General features: G+C 56.5%; 7 protein-coding genes across 7 annotated transcripts; 3 read left to right on the forward strand and 4 right to left on the reverse strand.

Moving 5' to 3' along the window:
- The first annotated feature begins 302 nt into the window (after positions 1–302).
- On the forward strand, positions 303–1,373 carry B0H64DRAFT_396421 (tyrosine phosphatase-like protein). The gene is made up of 4 exons (XM_062803826.1): positions 303–368; positions 473–689; positions 779–1,132; positions 1,190–1,373. Exons 2-4 carry the CDS (start codon positions 485–487, stop codon positions 1,273–1,275), a joined length of 645 nt encoding a protein of 214 aa, XP_062659334.1. The 5' UTR covers positions 303–368; positions 473–484; the 3' UTR covers positions 1,276–1,373.
- Positions 1,374–3,199, reverse strand: B0H64DRAFT_396425 (uncharacterized protein). Its single transcript, XM_062803827.1, has 4 exons — positions 2,822–3,199; positions 2,601–2,758; positions 1,647–2,545; positions 1,374–1,578 (listed from the first exon to the last, which is right to left on the reverse strand). Exons 1-4 carry the CDS (start codon positions 2,861–2,863, stop codon positions 1,451–1,453), a joined length of 1,227 nt encoding a protein of 408 aa, XP_062659335.1. The 5' UTR covers positions 2,864–3,199; the 3' UTR covers positions 1,374–1,450.
- Positions 3,200–3,729: 530 nt separating this feature from the next.
- On the forward strand, positions 3,730–5,780 carry B0H64DRAFT_442187 (Poly(A) polymerase central domain-containing protein; the record flags this gene model as incomplete). The annotated part of the gene is made up of 2 exons (XM_062806621.1): positions 3,730–4,623; positions 4,674–5,780. The coding sequence occupies 2 exons, from the start codon at positions 3,730–3,732 to the stop codon at positions 5,778–5,780; spliced, it is 2,001 nt and encodes a 666-aa protein (XP_062659336.1).
- Positions 5,781–6,190: 410 nt separating this feature from the next.
- Positions 6,191–7,499, reverse strand: B0H64DRAFT_323744 (P-loop containing nucleoside triphosphate hydrolase protein; the record flags this gene model as incomplete). Its single annotated transcript, XM_062800626.1, has 3 exons — positions 6,191–6,633; positions 6,744–6,969; positions 7,062–7,499. 3 exons carry the CDS (start codon positions 7,497–7,499, stop codon positions 6,191–6,193), a joined length of 1,107 nt encoding a protein of 368 aa, XP_062659337.1.
- Positions 7,330–8,969, reverse strand: B0H64DRAFT_155961 (uncharacterized protein). Its single transcript, XM_062798512.1, has 2 exons — positions 7,618–8,969; positions 7,330–7,563 (listed from the first exon to the last, which is right to left on the reverse strand). The coding sequence occupies exons 1-2, from the start codon at positions 8,779–8,781 to the stop codon at positions 7,531–7,533; spliced, it is 1,197 nt and encodes a 398-aa protein (XP_062659338.1). The 5' UTR covers positions 8,782–8,969; the 3' UTR covers positions 7,330–7,530.
- Positions 8,817–12,100, forward strand: B0H64DRAFT_424447 (uncharacterized protein; the record flags this gene model as incomplete). The annotated part of the gene is made up of 8 exons (XM_062805650.1): positions 8,817–8,857; positions 9,325–9,697; positions 9,760–9,955; positions 10,008–10,166; positions 10,329–11,144; positions 11,442–11,460; positions 11,768–12,014; positions 12,079–12,100. 7 exons carry the CDS (start codon positions 8,817–8,819, stop codon positions 11,982–11,984), a joined length of 1,821 nt encoding a protein of 606 aa, XP_062659339.1. The 3' UTR covers positions 11,985–12,014; positions 12,079–12,100.
- Positions 11,911–13,313, reverse strand: B0H64DRAFT_155859 (kinase-like domain-containing protein). The gene is made up of 2 exons (XM_062798511.1): positions 12,251–13,313; positions 11,911–12,174 (listed from the first exon to the last, which is right to left on the reverse strand). The coding sequence occupies exons 1-2, from the start codon at positions 12,990–12,992 to the stop codon at positions 12,140–12,142; spliced, it is 777 nt and encodes a 258-aa protein (XP_062659340.1). The 5' UTR covers positions 12,993–13,313; the 3' UTR covers positions 11,911–12,139.
- Between the last annotated feature and the right edge of the window lie 229 nt (positions 13,314–13,542).

A 13,542-nucleotide genomic window follows, 5' to 3' on the forward strand; every position in this document is an offset into this window, starting at 1 on the left:
CGGGAGCAAGCTCCTTCATTTCGAGGAGTTCGGCAAACGGGTGGGTTTGCAGAAAGGCATTTGCGCTTTGGGTACGGATCATGAATAATGGCTCGAGAATGATGTCTCGTTCGTAGCGTTTTCTGTAGTTGGTTGTAAATTGAGCAGCGTTCTACACGAGTTCTAGTCGCGACGGGTTTCGTGTTTAAGCGCATGGAAGCACGCAACTCCCGTTTCGTCGCATGTGAGACTTTGTGGTGAACCCCAGCCAAGACACGGGCCTGGTTTAGCGGCCCGAAATCCCTGAACATCTCGCGTGCCAGGCTCAACGTGCCGCGGGCACCGGGCGACGGGCAGGGGCCACCTAACACAAAGCCGCCCCATCCTAGGTAAGTCAACAATTTTCTAGTTTACATCCCCAAGACCTCACAAGACAAGACAAGACCACGCCATTGAGGTCCCAAATACCCGACGACGGATTAACCCGCGGCAGCACAGCACCAAGATGGCCAAATCAACCGGTTTCGGCCCCAAAAAGGCCTACCTCATCCTTTACAATGCCGCCTCCGCCGTCGCCTGGGCCACCATCCTCGGCCGTGTCGCCGTCGTGCTCGGGTGGAAGGGTGCGCCCTTCGTACCGCTGGTGGTCGACAACTTTGCGCGCATCACGCAGACCTTCGCCATCATGGAGGTCGTGCACGCTCTAACCGGTACGTGGCCCCCGCCGCTTCCCACCCACCACCCCCTTGAACAACCACCTCCCCCCCTTCAATCGCTAACCATGTCTCGGGTATTCTAGGCGTCGTCCCCGCCCCCGTCTTCACGACGGCGATGCAGGTCGCGAGCCGGCTGTTCCTGATGTGGGCCGTGTGCTTCCCGTTCCCGCAGCTCAACGTCAATATCTTCTACTCGACCATGCTGTGCGCCTGGAGCTTGACCGAGGTCATGCGCTACTCGTACTTTGCGCTCAAGCAGATCAACGCCGTGCCCGCCTGGCTGCACTGGCTGCGCTACAGCGCCTTCCTGGTGCTATACCCCGTCGGTATCAGCAGCGAGGTCGCCATGACCCTGGCCGCCATGTGGGGGCCCGCCGCCGACCTCGCGTCCTGGTACCCCATGGCGCTGACTGCCGTGTTGGCGGCTTATGGTCCCGGTGAGTAGCCTAACTAAATACATTTGGGGCGCGCGTGAGGCTGACTTGTTGATGTAGGCTCGGCTATCCTCTACGCCCACATGCTCAAGCAGCGGAGGAGATATCTTGGGACTGGCAAACCCGCCCAGAAGAAGAAGCAGTAGAGGACATGGGGAGGGCGTGGAGTCATCTTGAGAGGCGCTCCGAGGGTGCCGGAGGGACATAAAGGCCCCAGGCCGCGTGAGAGCACACACGTAGAACAAGCCCCGGAAGCGGGTTATTAGTACATAATATCTACGACATGAACACAGCCGCCGCTTCAACGGATTGCACGGCGCCTCAAGCGCGTACTACCGGATTTGCCGAGCTGCTCTCGTACCAGTCATTCCGAAACCAGCCCGCGACCATGTCCCTCGACTCCTTGGACAGCCTGTCGATACCCGGGTTCTCCTTGGGGTCAAACATAGCTACAACCAAGTTAGCACCGCAAGCCACATGTCAATGTCACCCCCAAAGCAGAGAAGAGAACACTCACAAACATGGGCCCCAATCTCATCCGTCGCCTTATCATTGACCGCCTGCCGCCAATCCCCAGCCTCATCCCGCTGCGCCACGACGCAAAACGTCCTCTCACTGCTCCCCAGCACCGAGCCCGCCACACCACCCCCGGCGGCGGGCTTGGTTCCCGCGGCCTGGCCGAGGCGGGTGTAGAAGTTGCCGAAGCCGACGCCGAGCTCTTTGCGCAGGCGCGCCATGTAGGCGACGCGCCGCCGCAGCTCCTCCTTGCGCGCCAGGCACCCGACGAACTCGAGGTGCGACGTCGCCCACCCCAGCCCCTGCGTGATCTGCTCCCGGTGCAGGTACGCCGCCGCCCCGCCCGCCGCGACAGCGCCTACGGCGCCGGCGGCTATCGCGATCGTGCCCCAGCCCCAGCCGCCGGTGTTGCCGCTGTTTTGGTTTTCTTTGTTCTTGTTGTTGGCGTCCCTGCTCCCCTGGCCCGCGGCCGGCAGCGCACCGCGCGTGGGTGGTGGCGGGTCTGCTGCCTTCTGCTGGGCGGCTTTGGCGCCGCCCCAGAAGCTTGTCAGGCCGCTGAGCTGGGCGACGGCCGCGGACGCGGTGGCGTAGTGGGTTTCGGCGCCGTGGGCGACCACGCCGGGCGAGATGCCGAGGAAGGGCGTGTCGAAGGCGAGCACGCCCTGGATGTAGGGGAACATGAGCGCGTTTGGTGCCGGTGGCATCGCCGTTGATGCTTTGGCTGGGCTGTTCTCGTCGACCGAGTTGTGGATTGGCTTCTCCGATGCGATCTTGATGGCTGTCTCCGCGGCTACGATGCCGCCCATCGAGTGCCCCACTAGCACGACCCGCACCGATGGGTCGATGGTCGGGGAGGGCGTGCCGGCCGCTACTTCGAGGTCGATTACCTTGTTGAGAAGCCTGGGTTGGAGGTGTTAGTGGCGGGTGCTAGTGTGGGATCGGTGGGGGAACATACCAGTCGCTGAACCGCGTGACGCATTCGCCGAGGTCACCGCGGGTCTCAAACGTTGGGTAGACGACAGCTTTGACGTTTATCTTGGGCAGGGCAACGGTGAGAAGCTTCCGGAAGTGCTCGACGAAGGCATAGTTCCGGCCAAAGGTGGTGTCATCACCCTATGGTAGGTAGTCTTGTTAGCTTTCAAATGCCTTCCCTGGTCACCGCAAGAGCGGGCATACCTTGAAGCCATGGATAAAACAGAGCAGCAGTGTCTTCTTCATTGTTTGTCCCCATTGAGTCTTTCGAGCAGGAGGGGCGAAGTGTTCAGCTCAAAAAAGGCTGAGCTTCTGTGCCGCTCCCCGTCTGCGGAACCAAGCAGCAGTTGGCTGTTAGCATGTGCTTCGTTGCAGGGCTGAAGCGGAATCTCGGCGGGGGCGGGGATCAGTCGGCAGATCCATTGAGGTGGTATTTCGTGTATTTGTATGTAATGACGTTCGAGAGTGGTACGAAGTACTCGTGTCGTCAGTCGAATGCTTCCATATAGGCGACTTTCATTGTCTGTCAAAAGCAACCGGTATTTTATCCTTTGAGTCTTTATGTTATTGTAATCGTATTATACATGCGAACTCGATAGTTACACTTCTTTCTCTCGCACGGCAGTTGGCCCATCTGTCCATTCAGCCCCAGCGTTCGCAAGCCATTGTTTTCAGCCATACCGTATTGGCACGGCGATGCAAAGGCCAATTAGCGCGATTGGGCGCCTTGCATCATCCCCACAAGACGCGCTTACACAGGACCCACTAAACCACTCCTGTGCACTGTGATGCGCATCTCCTTTCATCAGCCCTTTCCAGCCGCTCTTCTTTTGTTGATCTTTTCAACTACTTTCCAGTTCTACTTTGTCGCCGTTGTCGTATCATGCCTTGAGCTTCGCGACGGCACAGGTGCTCCCATTTCGCACCCATCATATTTTTCATTCCTTTCCTTCCTCTTCTCCCCTCCCATCCGCGAACGACACTCATTTCAGCGATCCTTCCCATTCCTTCGGCTGCGCTTTCGCGGTTTTTGCCCGTCGACGCCGTCACAATAGCGATACAATTTACCGGTGCCGCAATCGAACTTCAGTTGAAATTCTCTCGATTCCATCATGTCCGAGATAATCTACGGCGTGACGCCGCCAATCTCGACCACTCTCCCGACCGAGGCAGAGAAGCGACTGAACAATGCGCTACACCAGGAGTTGCGCGCACAGGGTACCTTCGAGAGCCCTCAGGAAACGGAGAAGAGAAGGGAGGTTCTGCGCCAACTCGAGAGGATTACGAATGTCTTCGTGCAGAGGGCGGCGGCCGAGAAAGAGCCCAAAAACACGTTTATGATCCGCGACGCCATTGGCCGGGTTTTCACGTATGGCAGTTACCGCCTCGGTGTCTACGGACCGGGCTCGGATATGGATACTCTCGTCGTAGCGCCGAAATACGTTACGGTTGAACAGTACTTCGAAATCTTCCCCCAAGTCCTCGTCGAGATGGCGCCGCCCGGGGCCATCACCGACCTCACCCCCGTGCCCGAAGCCTTCGTTCCCATCATCAAGTTTGAGTTTTCCGGCATCAGCATTGATCTCATCTTCTGCTCCATTCAGACGCTCAAACAGCTGCCGAACGAGAAGAACTGGAGCTTGGCCGACAACAATCTCCTCCGCGGCCTCAGCGAGAACGAAGTGCGCTCGGTGAACGGGACAAGAGTGACGGACGACATCCTACATCTCGTGCCGGAGCCGGCCACTTTCAAGCTTGCTCTCCGAGCCGTCAAGCTCTGGGCGCAGCGCAAAGCCATCTACGCCAACATCATGGGTTATCCTGGTGGTGTTGCCTGGGCTATGCTCGTCGCCCGGGTCTGCCAACTGTACCCCAAGGCCACAAGCGCGGTGGTTGTCAATAAATTTTTCCACATCATGTTCAAGTGGCCCTGGCCCCTTCCGGTTCTCCTCAAGGACATCGAGTACGGCTGTCCCGTTACGCGAGTTGCGGTGTGGAATCCCAAGGTGAGTTGCGCCCCGGTCCCGGTCGACGCTGATATCTTACCACAGAGTAGATTTATGCCAGTGATAGGAATCACAGGATGCCCATCATCACACCCTCCTACCCGTCCATGTGCGCCACTCACAATATTGGCAGGTCCTCCATGGCGGTGATCAAACAGGAGCTGGAGAAGGGGATCCAGGTAACGGAGGATATCATGCTTGGAAGACGGCAGTGGAAAGACCTCTTCACAAAGCACACCTTCTTCACCTCGGGGTTCAGATACTACCTCACAGTGATTGTGTCAAGCAGGACCAAAAAGGCACAGAACGTCTGGTCGGGCTTCGTCGAATCGCGGGTGCGGCTGTTGGTCAACAAACTTGAGATGCACCCTTCCATCGCCCTGGCCCGGCCCTTCAACAAAGGTTACGACCGAGAGCATCGATGCAAGGACAATGCGCAGCTGGAAGAGGTGGTATCCGTCGGCAGCCTCGCTTACGTGTATAAGCCCCCGGCCGATGGCGAGGACAAGGCGAAGGCCGAACCCAAGATCGAGCCCAAGCGGGAGGTCAAGCAGGATATCAAAATGGAAAACGGCGGGCCGGCAGTAAAGGAGGAAAAACCGGAAGCGAAAGGCGATGACGGCATGCGAATTAAGCAAGAGCATTCGGAGGCGACCCAGCTCCCACCTCCATCGGACGTCAAGCCCGAACCCAGCGACGACACTGACGGCGAAATCAGGCTGGAGGACATCCCCGAGAAGAAAGAGGAGCCCGAAGAGATGGAGATCTATACCACTAACCACTACATCGGGCTGCAGATGGTCGAGGGCTCCAAGTCGCTCGACCTGTCGCGCGAGGTGAACGACTGGAAAGCCATGTGCACGTCCAACGAGCTGTATGACGAGGGCCTGATGTTCCTCTCCATTCAGCACCTCAAGAACACGGGCCTCCCCGACGATGTGTTTGAGCCGGGCGAGACCAAGCCCCGCCCCGTTAAGAAGAGCCTCAAGCGCACCGCGTCGGAGGAGCCCGGCAATAGGCAGGTGCAGCCTCCCGCCAAAAGACATGTTCTGGGTAAGGCGCCCGGTCCGCCGGCGCAGCAGCAACAGCAGCAGCAGCAACAACAGCAGCGACAGCAGCAACGCCCCGCTTCCACCGCGGCTGCGGCGGCTGGTTAGAATCTGGACGATGTACGAGTCTGGTTGAAATTGAGCAGTGAGGGGCGGTGAGGAGTTGGTGGGAGAGGAGGTAAAGCGATGGGTTTGGCTGGCTGGGTTTGCTTGCTTGGGCACGGATGCCCCTGTGTATGGGATGTGTAACTACTTAGATCTTCCTAGACTAATAGACGCTAGGTTTTGAGGCACAAGATGCCTCGCCAAAAACAAGCTCGTTCCCCTGTTTGCTATTAGGTGTTTCTAGGCAGTCTAGTCTGTTCTACCGTCTAAATGGGTGACATATTGGGCACAGTGACAAAAGATAGTCCCCCAATATGGCCAATGCTAAACTACTACTCCTATAGAAGCAGCATCGTGCGCAAGGCTAGCCGTTGAACTTCACAAGCTCTGCTCCGAAAGAGCTACTTCGCGGACTAGAGCAATCCGCGAGAGTACGGGGTCCACACGGTCTGCTCGCTCTTCAAGTTGGACCGTTCTGTCTCGAGTATATTCTTGAACTCCAACGTCGCACGGGCTGCCTTCTCGACATCCTCGTAGGTCATCCAACCCGTCGCAGGGCGGCGGCGGGCGCATGCGTCGGCAATATTCAGCACGTTGCGGATCTCGCGGCCGTTCAGCTCCCACTTGGCCAGCTTGTCCGCCTTCTCCATTATCCGCTCAAGAGCACGCCGGTCCTTGTGGTTGTCTTTGTTGAGGTCGAGCAGGCTCAGCCAGATCTTCTTCCGGTCGGTGGGCGTCAGCTCTTTGAAGCCGATGCCGATCTGGATGCGAGACTGGAAAGCTACGTCCATGGTACTGATCCGGTTCGTGGTCAGGAACAGGACGCCTCTGAAGTACTCGAGTTGGCGGAGGAAGACTGTTTGCATAGATGACATGTTGTCAGTATCAGTCAAGCTACCCTGCTTCCCCCGGGGGGAGGGGGGGGGGGAATAAATATGATGATGGATGGGCAGCAGTAAGCAGTACCTGAAACGATGGCATTTCTTCGAACGTCCTCGAATGATCTCTCCTCCAAGATGACGTCGGCCTCATCCAGCAGGAGGATGGCATCCCAGTCGATTGCGCGCGAAAACTCGCTGACCAGTCGCTCTTGGAGCTTCGATTCGTCCCATATCAAACTGCCAATGCTCAGAGAAATCAGAGGCTTCTTCACGTGTTGGGCGAGACTCTCCGCCGTCAGGGTTTTCCCGACCTGAGAGAAGAGGCACCAAGGTTAGCCACTGGCATGTGTAGGGGTATACACACACATTTGACTTCGGATACAGATCAAGCTGGGAAACTTACCCCTGGCGGACCATGCAACAAGACCACGAGCCCTTCTCCCTTCTTCGGTATGAAGTCCCATTGGTGACTGTCCTGCTGCTTTTTGTTGTAATGCTGGCTCACTAGACCCTCTAGCAGTGTTTTATTCTCCTCGTCCAAGACAAGGCGTTCCATAGCATCGGCGTTCCACGCTACCGGCCGCAGTCTTTCAGCACTGACGAGGTAAAATTCCTTGTTCTCAACAGCATAGCAACCAACCAGAGGGATACAAAATTGGGCTTCTTCATCGGTCAGAACCTTTGTAGCGGGTAGGTTGTCCCACTGGTATTCGTCTCGGCTGTCAATTTCCGCAGCGCTCAGCTGGGACGCGGCCGAAAACGGGGGCAGGCGGTCCAGGCCGTCGGTTGCGAGCTCCTGTGACACTCTGCTAACCACTACTCGGGCCTCTTTGACCGACATCGCAGACACCTACGCAATTCGGTCAGAACAGTCAGTCGTGATCGAGGTACCGAAGGTAGGTAGGCTTGTAGGGAGAGTCAAGATTCCTTCCGGTCATAGGTCATGCATGACTACTAACCTCCCGGTCCACCCGCGAGTTGAAGTTGAAGAGAGTCTTTCCACTAAGTGCCGGGCCATCGTAGTCCAGACACAATGCTTGTGAGGAAACCAACTTGAACCAGTGCCGGCCTCGCGCGGCTAGGCCTTGCAATAACTTCTCGACGGAATCATGCGTTCGCTGGTACTGGAGGGGGTAGATGGATAGCAGGTGTACCTCCTTTGCCCCGGCGTAATAGTCGATGCGGAAAACGGAAGCCTTGCGCTCAAGCTTGTTTTTGTGGCCGTTCCATGAAAGACCCCAAGTCCAGAACTCCATGTAGCGGTCCACGGCCATCTGGCCGATCCGGCCGGTCTGGCCTACTTCAACACTCTTCTTATGTTCCTGCGCGTACATCAAGGTGAGGAGCCACTCGTTGCCGAGACCATCAGTATGAACTACGAGGTCGCCCAGACGGAACAGCTGCCAAAGGGTGTCGAACCGAACATGGCTAGAGTCCACATTCTCGGCACGCGCCGCGTTCCACCGTGACGCTACCCCCGTCTCCTTCAGAGCGCACTCCAGTGCCTTGAGATCTGCCTGGGCTTCCGGGTTGCCGAGTCGGTCTATCTCCTCCCGCATGCCTTCCAAGTGGTGGTAGAGAAACGGGAACGGGTCGTACAGCGTCATGTCCGGCGGATGCTTCGAAGATAGGTGCCAGTTGAACTTGTCGAGCGCGCGCATCAGGTGGGGTGACTCGATGATGATGGTCTTGGTGGGCGCGTGCATGTCCAGAAGAACCCCTGGCACGCTTTTCACAGGCGTCTCGACCTCGGCCTCTTCCGGGACCTCGATGCTCTGGCTCTGGAGATAGTAGTCATACCTTGTCCATCCCCCATTCCCGTCGGATCTCCCGAGTCTCCACATCCATCCCTCCTCCTCCTCCTTTCTCGTCACCTCCTCTCCCGGAGCCGACGCAGGAGTCGTCTCTCGAGGCTCATGCAGTAGCGAGGAGGCAGTCGATCGGGACGGACTGGGAGATGAGTCGGTTGCCCCATTTCCGATCCAAGGTCCGCTTTGCTCGGCTGGCGTGTGGGAGTTCGAGACCTGCGGGCGGGCCTTGAGGCCTTCTAGAGCTCCGATGAGAGCGTTTAGAAGGCCCTCCATCCCTGTTACCGCCCCTTCATTGTTGTCGTTCTGCGGCATCGTTGAGAAGATTCCAATCTGTAGGCTATTGAAGCATGACGAAGACCACGAGGACCACGAGAACCACGGAGATAATGTGTGTTGTGTACTGGTAAGAGGAACCAGCCCCGTATGATGCGGATGCGTGGGCTCAGAAAAGCCTAGCTACCCAATGGGTAACGAAAAACATGCATGTATATGTGGGGGGCGGCTAGTGCATGTGATGTAACAACAGGACGTGACCACTCCTCTTCGATATGTGTCAGAGGGAAACCCCGCCGAGGACAGAGAGCAGCGAGCAGTGAAGTGGTGTAGATACAAAAGAACACTAAAGATAGGGTTCACGGTTGAGTGGGGGTGAAAGGAGAACCCTTGGGATTCCGGATTCCGCTTTCGGCATGTTTAAATCAAAAGATCCTAACCCAGAGCTAGCTTGGTGGTATCTGCCGGGACACCAGAAAGACAGGCATGTGACTCTACCGTCTTTCTATCAACTTAACTCCCTACCTAGGTATCTACCGATCTCTCGGCTAACTTCCTCGCTCTATCGTTCTATATACCTAGCGAGATCTATGCTACGGCCCTCCGGAAATGCAAGGAGATAAACCAAGAACTGAACCCGGATCCGTTTGGTGACAAGCAGCGGCACCATGGACGTCTGAGTTGGGGCCGAGCCACTAAGTCGCGAGTGGCCAACACGGAGCAACCACAGGCGTATGACGCATCGAGGATCAAGGAGCTGGTCGAACAGGAAACAGACCGAGTTCAGAAGGCACAAGACTCTAGGAACGGGGATGCGGAATGGACAGCCAAGGTCAAAGACGTAGCCTACGGGGTCATAAGACTCACCCAAGTCCTCAAGCCCGTCATTGATGTCTTCGTACCCCATAGCCCAGAGTACACGGTTCCGTACGCTTGCGTGTGGATCGTCTTCAAGGTGGGAGCGTCGGGGGTCCCCCCTTGTGTTATGCTGCTCTCTGACCGCCGTTACCTATCTAGGGGTTCTTAGCGAGGAGGGAGAAGAAGGACTCTATTCCGGACCTCATCAAATCGCTGTCCGAAGACCTCCCCATCTTCGACGCTTACCGAGTCCTGGCTCCGACGGATCTCATGAAAACCACGCTGGCGGAGCTCTACATTCACGGTGCCGACTTCCTGTGGAGGCTCTCGGAGTACTACTCGTACAGCTTCTTTGGTGGGTTCCTCTTGTGCATGTTGGAACTCGTAACCAGCTAATACCCCGCGAGGTCAGCTTACGGATGGGTTGTTGCCCCGTACCAAGTACAACTTCAGTCTGTACCAAGCCAACGTCAAGAGGGCGGCAGACCGGTTGAAAACCATCTGTGAGCTCGGGAATATGGCGAAGCAGGACGCCGTCAAGAACAAGATTGACTGGATGGCCTCTAGTACGTCTTCACCAAGCCAGAGTGGTTTCTGGTATCTTGGGAAATCGGGCTTTTGACTTACACGATACCATAAAAGCAATCAACGTCCTCTCTGAGCGGTTAGAGGGCGACCGTCTAGGTAGGTCCACGCCCCAGCCTTTTTTTGACTACCCACCGAGAGAGGTACCCGGTCTCACTCAACAATCTCGCGCTTAGCCCAGGCACAACACACTTCTTCCGACCTTATCGACATCTGGGACGATGAAGTGGGCGACGTCGAGCACGAACTGCGGCTCTGGGGGAGCTTGCGATTCTCCACAGCCGCGAGGGACCACTGGAGCCAGAACGGCATACTCGGATGCCTCTCCAAGTGGCGCGCCCTCTGCGAGGACGAGTCGAACGCCTCCATCCTGTGGATCTGCTCCGAAGGAAACGGCCGGCAGGCGTGGATGACCGAGTTCTCGCTCGACCTCGTTCGCGTGTGCCGCGCCCAGGGACAGCCCGTAACCTTCGCCCTCTGCGACCGCCCGAAAGCCAAGTGGACGCCGAAGCAGGTCCTGAAGCAACTCATCGCCCAGCTCCTCCACCAGAACCCCGAGGGGGTCCTCTCCAACCCTTCCGTCTTCAGCCGCCGGAGCTTTCGCAGGGCCACCACCTTCCAAGCGACCCTGGACTTGCTCTTGTCCGTTATTGGGACCCTGGAATCACTTGTCATCGTCATTGATCGTCTCGATCTCTGTGCGCCCGACGCCGACGCCGACCCGGCCGGCACACAACAACCCGACACGATGTTGACGCTGGCGCTGGCGCTGACAGTGCTGATGAGCACGTATCCGCAGAGTCTCCGGATCTTGGTCTCGTCGGCACGTACGGCAGGCCCTCAGTCGCTGCCCGGCTTGCCTTTTAGCTTTGCCAAAGTCAACACCCGTAGACGACCCCGGAAGAGATACTACGAATACTCGCCGGCCAAGGAACAAGAAGACTCGGACGACCCGGATGGTTCAAAGAGGGGGGGACGTCGGCCTTGGGCGAGAGCATGTAGCCCGAGGAAGATGACGGCGTGAATTGTTTATGGATCTCTTACCATATATGAGGTCTCCGTTCGGTCTCCTTCGGGACTGAGTGTAAATGTCAACTAAGCCTAAAACTAAACCATGTCGAACCATCATAGTAACGAATACGTACCTGGTCAAAAAGACCAAAAGCTCACCGGCCAGCTCCCGTCGGAGGTGGCCGGCTACGGACCGCCTGAGAGGGTTAATACCGTTTCTAACCAGTGGCTACCCGCGTCACCAGCGTTGTGTTACGTAGAGATGTATGGTGCATTTGAACACACTCCGAAAAACGGGAACATCCCCCGCTCTTCCTCTCGGGCTGAGATGTGCACATTCGTCCTCTCCTTGACACCTGACCATTGGCCCAAAGAGTGCACCTGCAGAAGGCACGAATCAAGGCTCCGTGATAGAGCGACCTCTTGCAAGGCACCAACACAGCGGAGGTGGTTTGAGGTAAGGCGTCTTCGAGGAGCTGGAGACATTCTAGGTTATCACCACTTCCCATCCCTTCCCTTTCCCCGCAAACTACCGCCCTCTTGGGATCACAACTAAAAGGCCTTGTCCCAGCAACATGTGCAACTACTTCGAGTCCAAGATGACGTTCAAGGAATGCGACGCAGACCCGAAACATGTCGTCACGAGGCGCACTTACGACAAATGCGAGGAGGCCAAGAGCACCGGCTATGTGTGCGACGATCCCGAGCCGACCAAAGGAGCGAACGGCAAGATCATCCTCACGGGAACATATAGGAAGCCTGGCAAGTGTCCGAGGTGCCTCTCTTGAATATCGGTTTTGTTCTCTCTGCCTGGGCCGGTAAGCATCCCCCCCCACCCCCCTCGAAGTGGTCATGATAGACGATCGCGTGCTGATAAAGTAGTGCGGATGAGTAAAGTGGTCGCGACGGCTACGGCGACAGCCAGGACCGTTGTCTTGATGCTTCATGTGGCAGGCATAATAGGGTTCTCCCCTTGGGCTGCTTTATGTTAGAGATTCCCATCAACAAGGGTGCATCGGCTGTGGGTGGTGAGGGCGGTTAGATATGTACCTACCTTTTAGGTCCTGGATAATTGCCTCAAATCCATCATACTGCCCCCTCCAGCATTTTTGGATAACAACCCCCATTTGACCCAGCGAAGCTGTGTCTGCAAACTCCCCTCTCTTATACCGAGCCTCGATCTCGTCGTCGGACAGCTCTTTGTAAGGGGCGGCTCCGGTAGTGATTTCGTAGATAACCGACCCGAATGCGAAGATATCCCCTTTGACAGATAATGTTGGACCGGGGTATTCGTGGCTGGCGGCGACGCAAACCAGCAGATCGGTACCGTCCAGCGAAGAGCCGGCGAAGTCGGCAACCTTGGCGTTGAAGTTCTCGTCCAGAAAGATGTTGTGGCAGGTGAGATCGCCGTGGACAACTCCGGCGGAATGGATGAAGGCGAGAGCCTCGGCAATCTGGAGGGCCCATTGTTGATGCTGTTTGGGGGTAGTCTTCATGCTAGGCTCCTTCTCTTGGGCGCATAATGTACGGCGGATGTCACCGTTTGGCGCATATTCTAGTCGGATACCGGATTCAACGGTGCCGTGATAGCGAAGAATCCGTTCATGGCCGCCCCGTTGTGTGAGCCGTTCATAGATATGACGCTCCCGGGACAGGGCAACCTCGCAGTCATCGAAGAGGGGTGTTTTGATGACAGTTTGTGAAGACTTGTCGAGGACGACAAGGCCCGAGATGCCATGGGATACGACATCTTTGAAGCCGAACCCGGCGGGATACTTGACCTCGTCGGCTACCATTTAGAGATACTCTAGGTGTTGAGCGTGGCATCAATTGCCGATGCGGTTAACTTGAGTTCGGAAATTCGACATGAACCATCACCCGAATGGCTTGTCTGAATCATTTATTTTTTTGCCGGTTTCTGAAACCAATAAATGGAATTGAACCGTCGGGTATGTTCTGGTCTTTTTACTGGAAATAGTCGTAGGCGGGGATCGGCGACTTCGAAGGTCGGGATGGTGTTTTGGGGTGTTCCGGCTCCATGGAAACGATCACAACAAATGTCTACTCGAGACGACTTTATACCGAGGTGCTCAGGAATGCTTCAACTTTCCTTATAAGCTCCTTTCAGACACGCTTCTATCACATACGACCATACCTGCCAGAAAACACGGGATCCCGTCCGCTCTCCCCTAGTTAAACTTGCAAGGGCTGGATCAGTAGTTGGGTCGGTGACGACCAGCGAATCCCCGGTGTTGTATGTTTTTGTATTTTTTGTTGCCGCCTATACCCATCAAATCTCCATCGATTGAAAATGGGGTCAAAGATAGAGCGTCTTTTCATTAATGG

This window comes from Chaetomium fimeti, assembly GCF_033439085.1.
Source record: "Chaetomium fimeti strain CBS 168.71 chromosome Unknown B0H64scaffold_4, whole genome shotgun sequence".
NCBI classification, from domain to species: domain Eukaryota; kingdom Fungi; phylum Ascomycota; class Sordariomycetes; order Sordariales; family Chaetomiaceae; genus Chaetomium; species Chaetomium fimeti.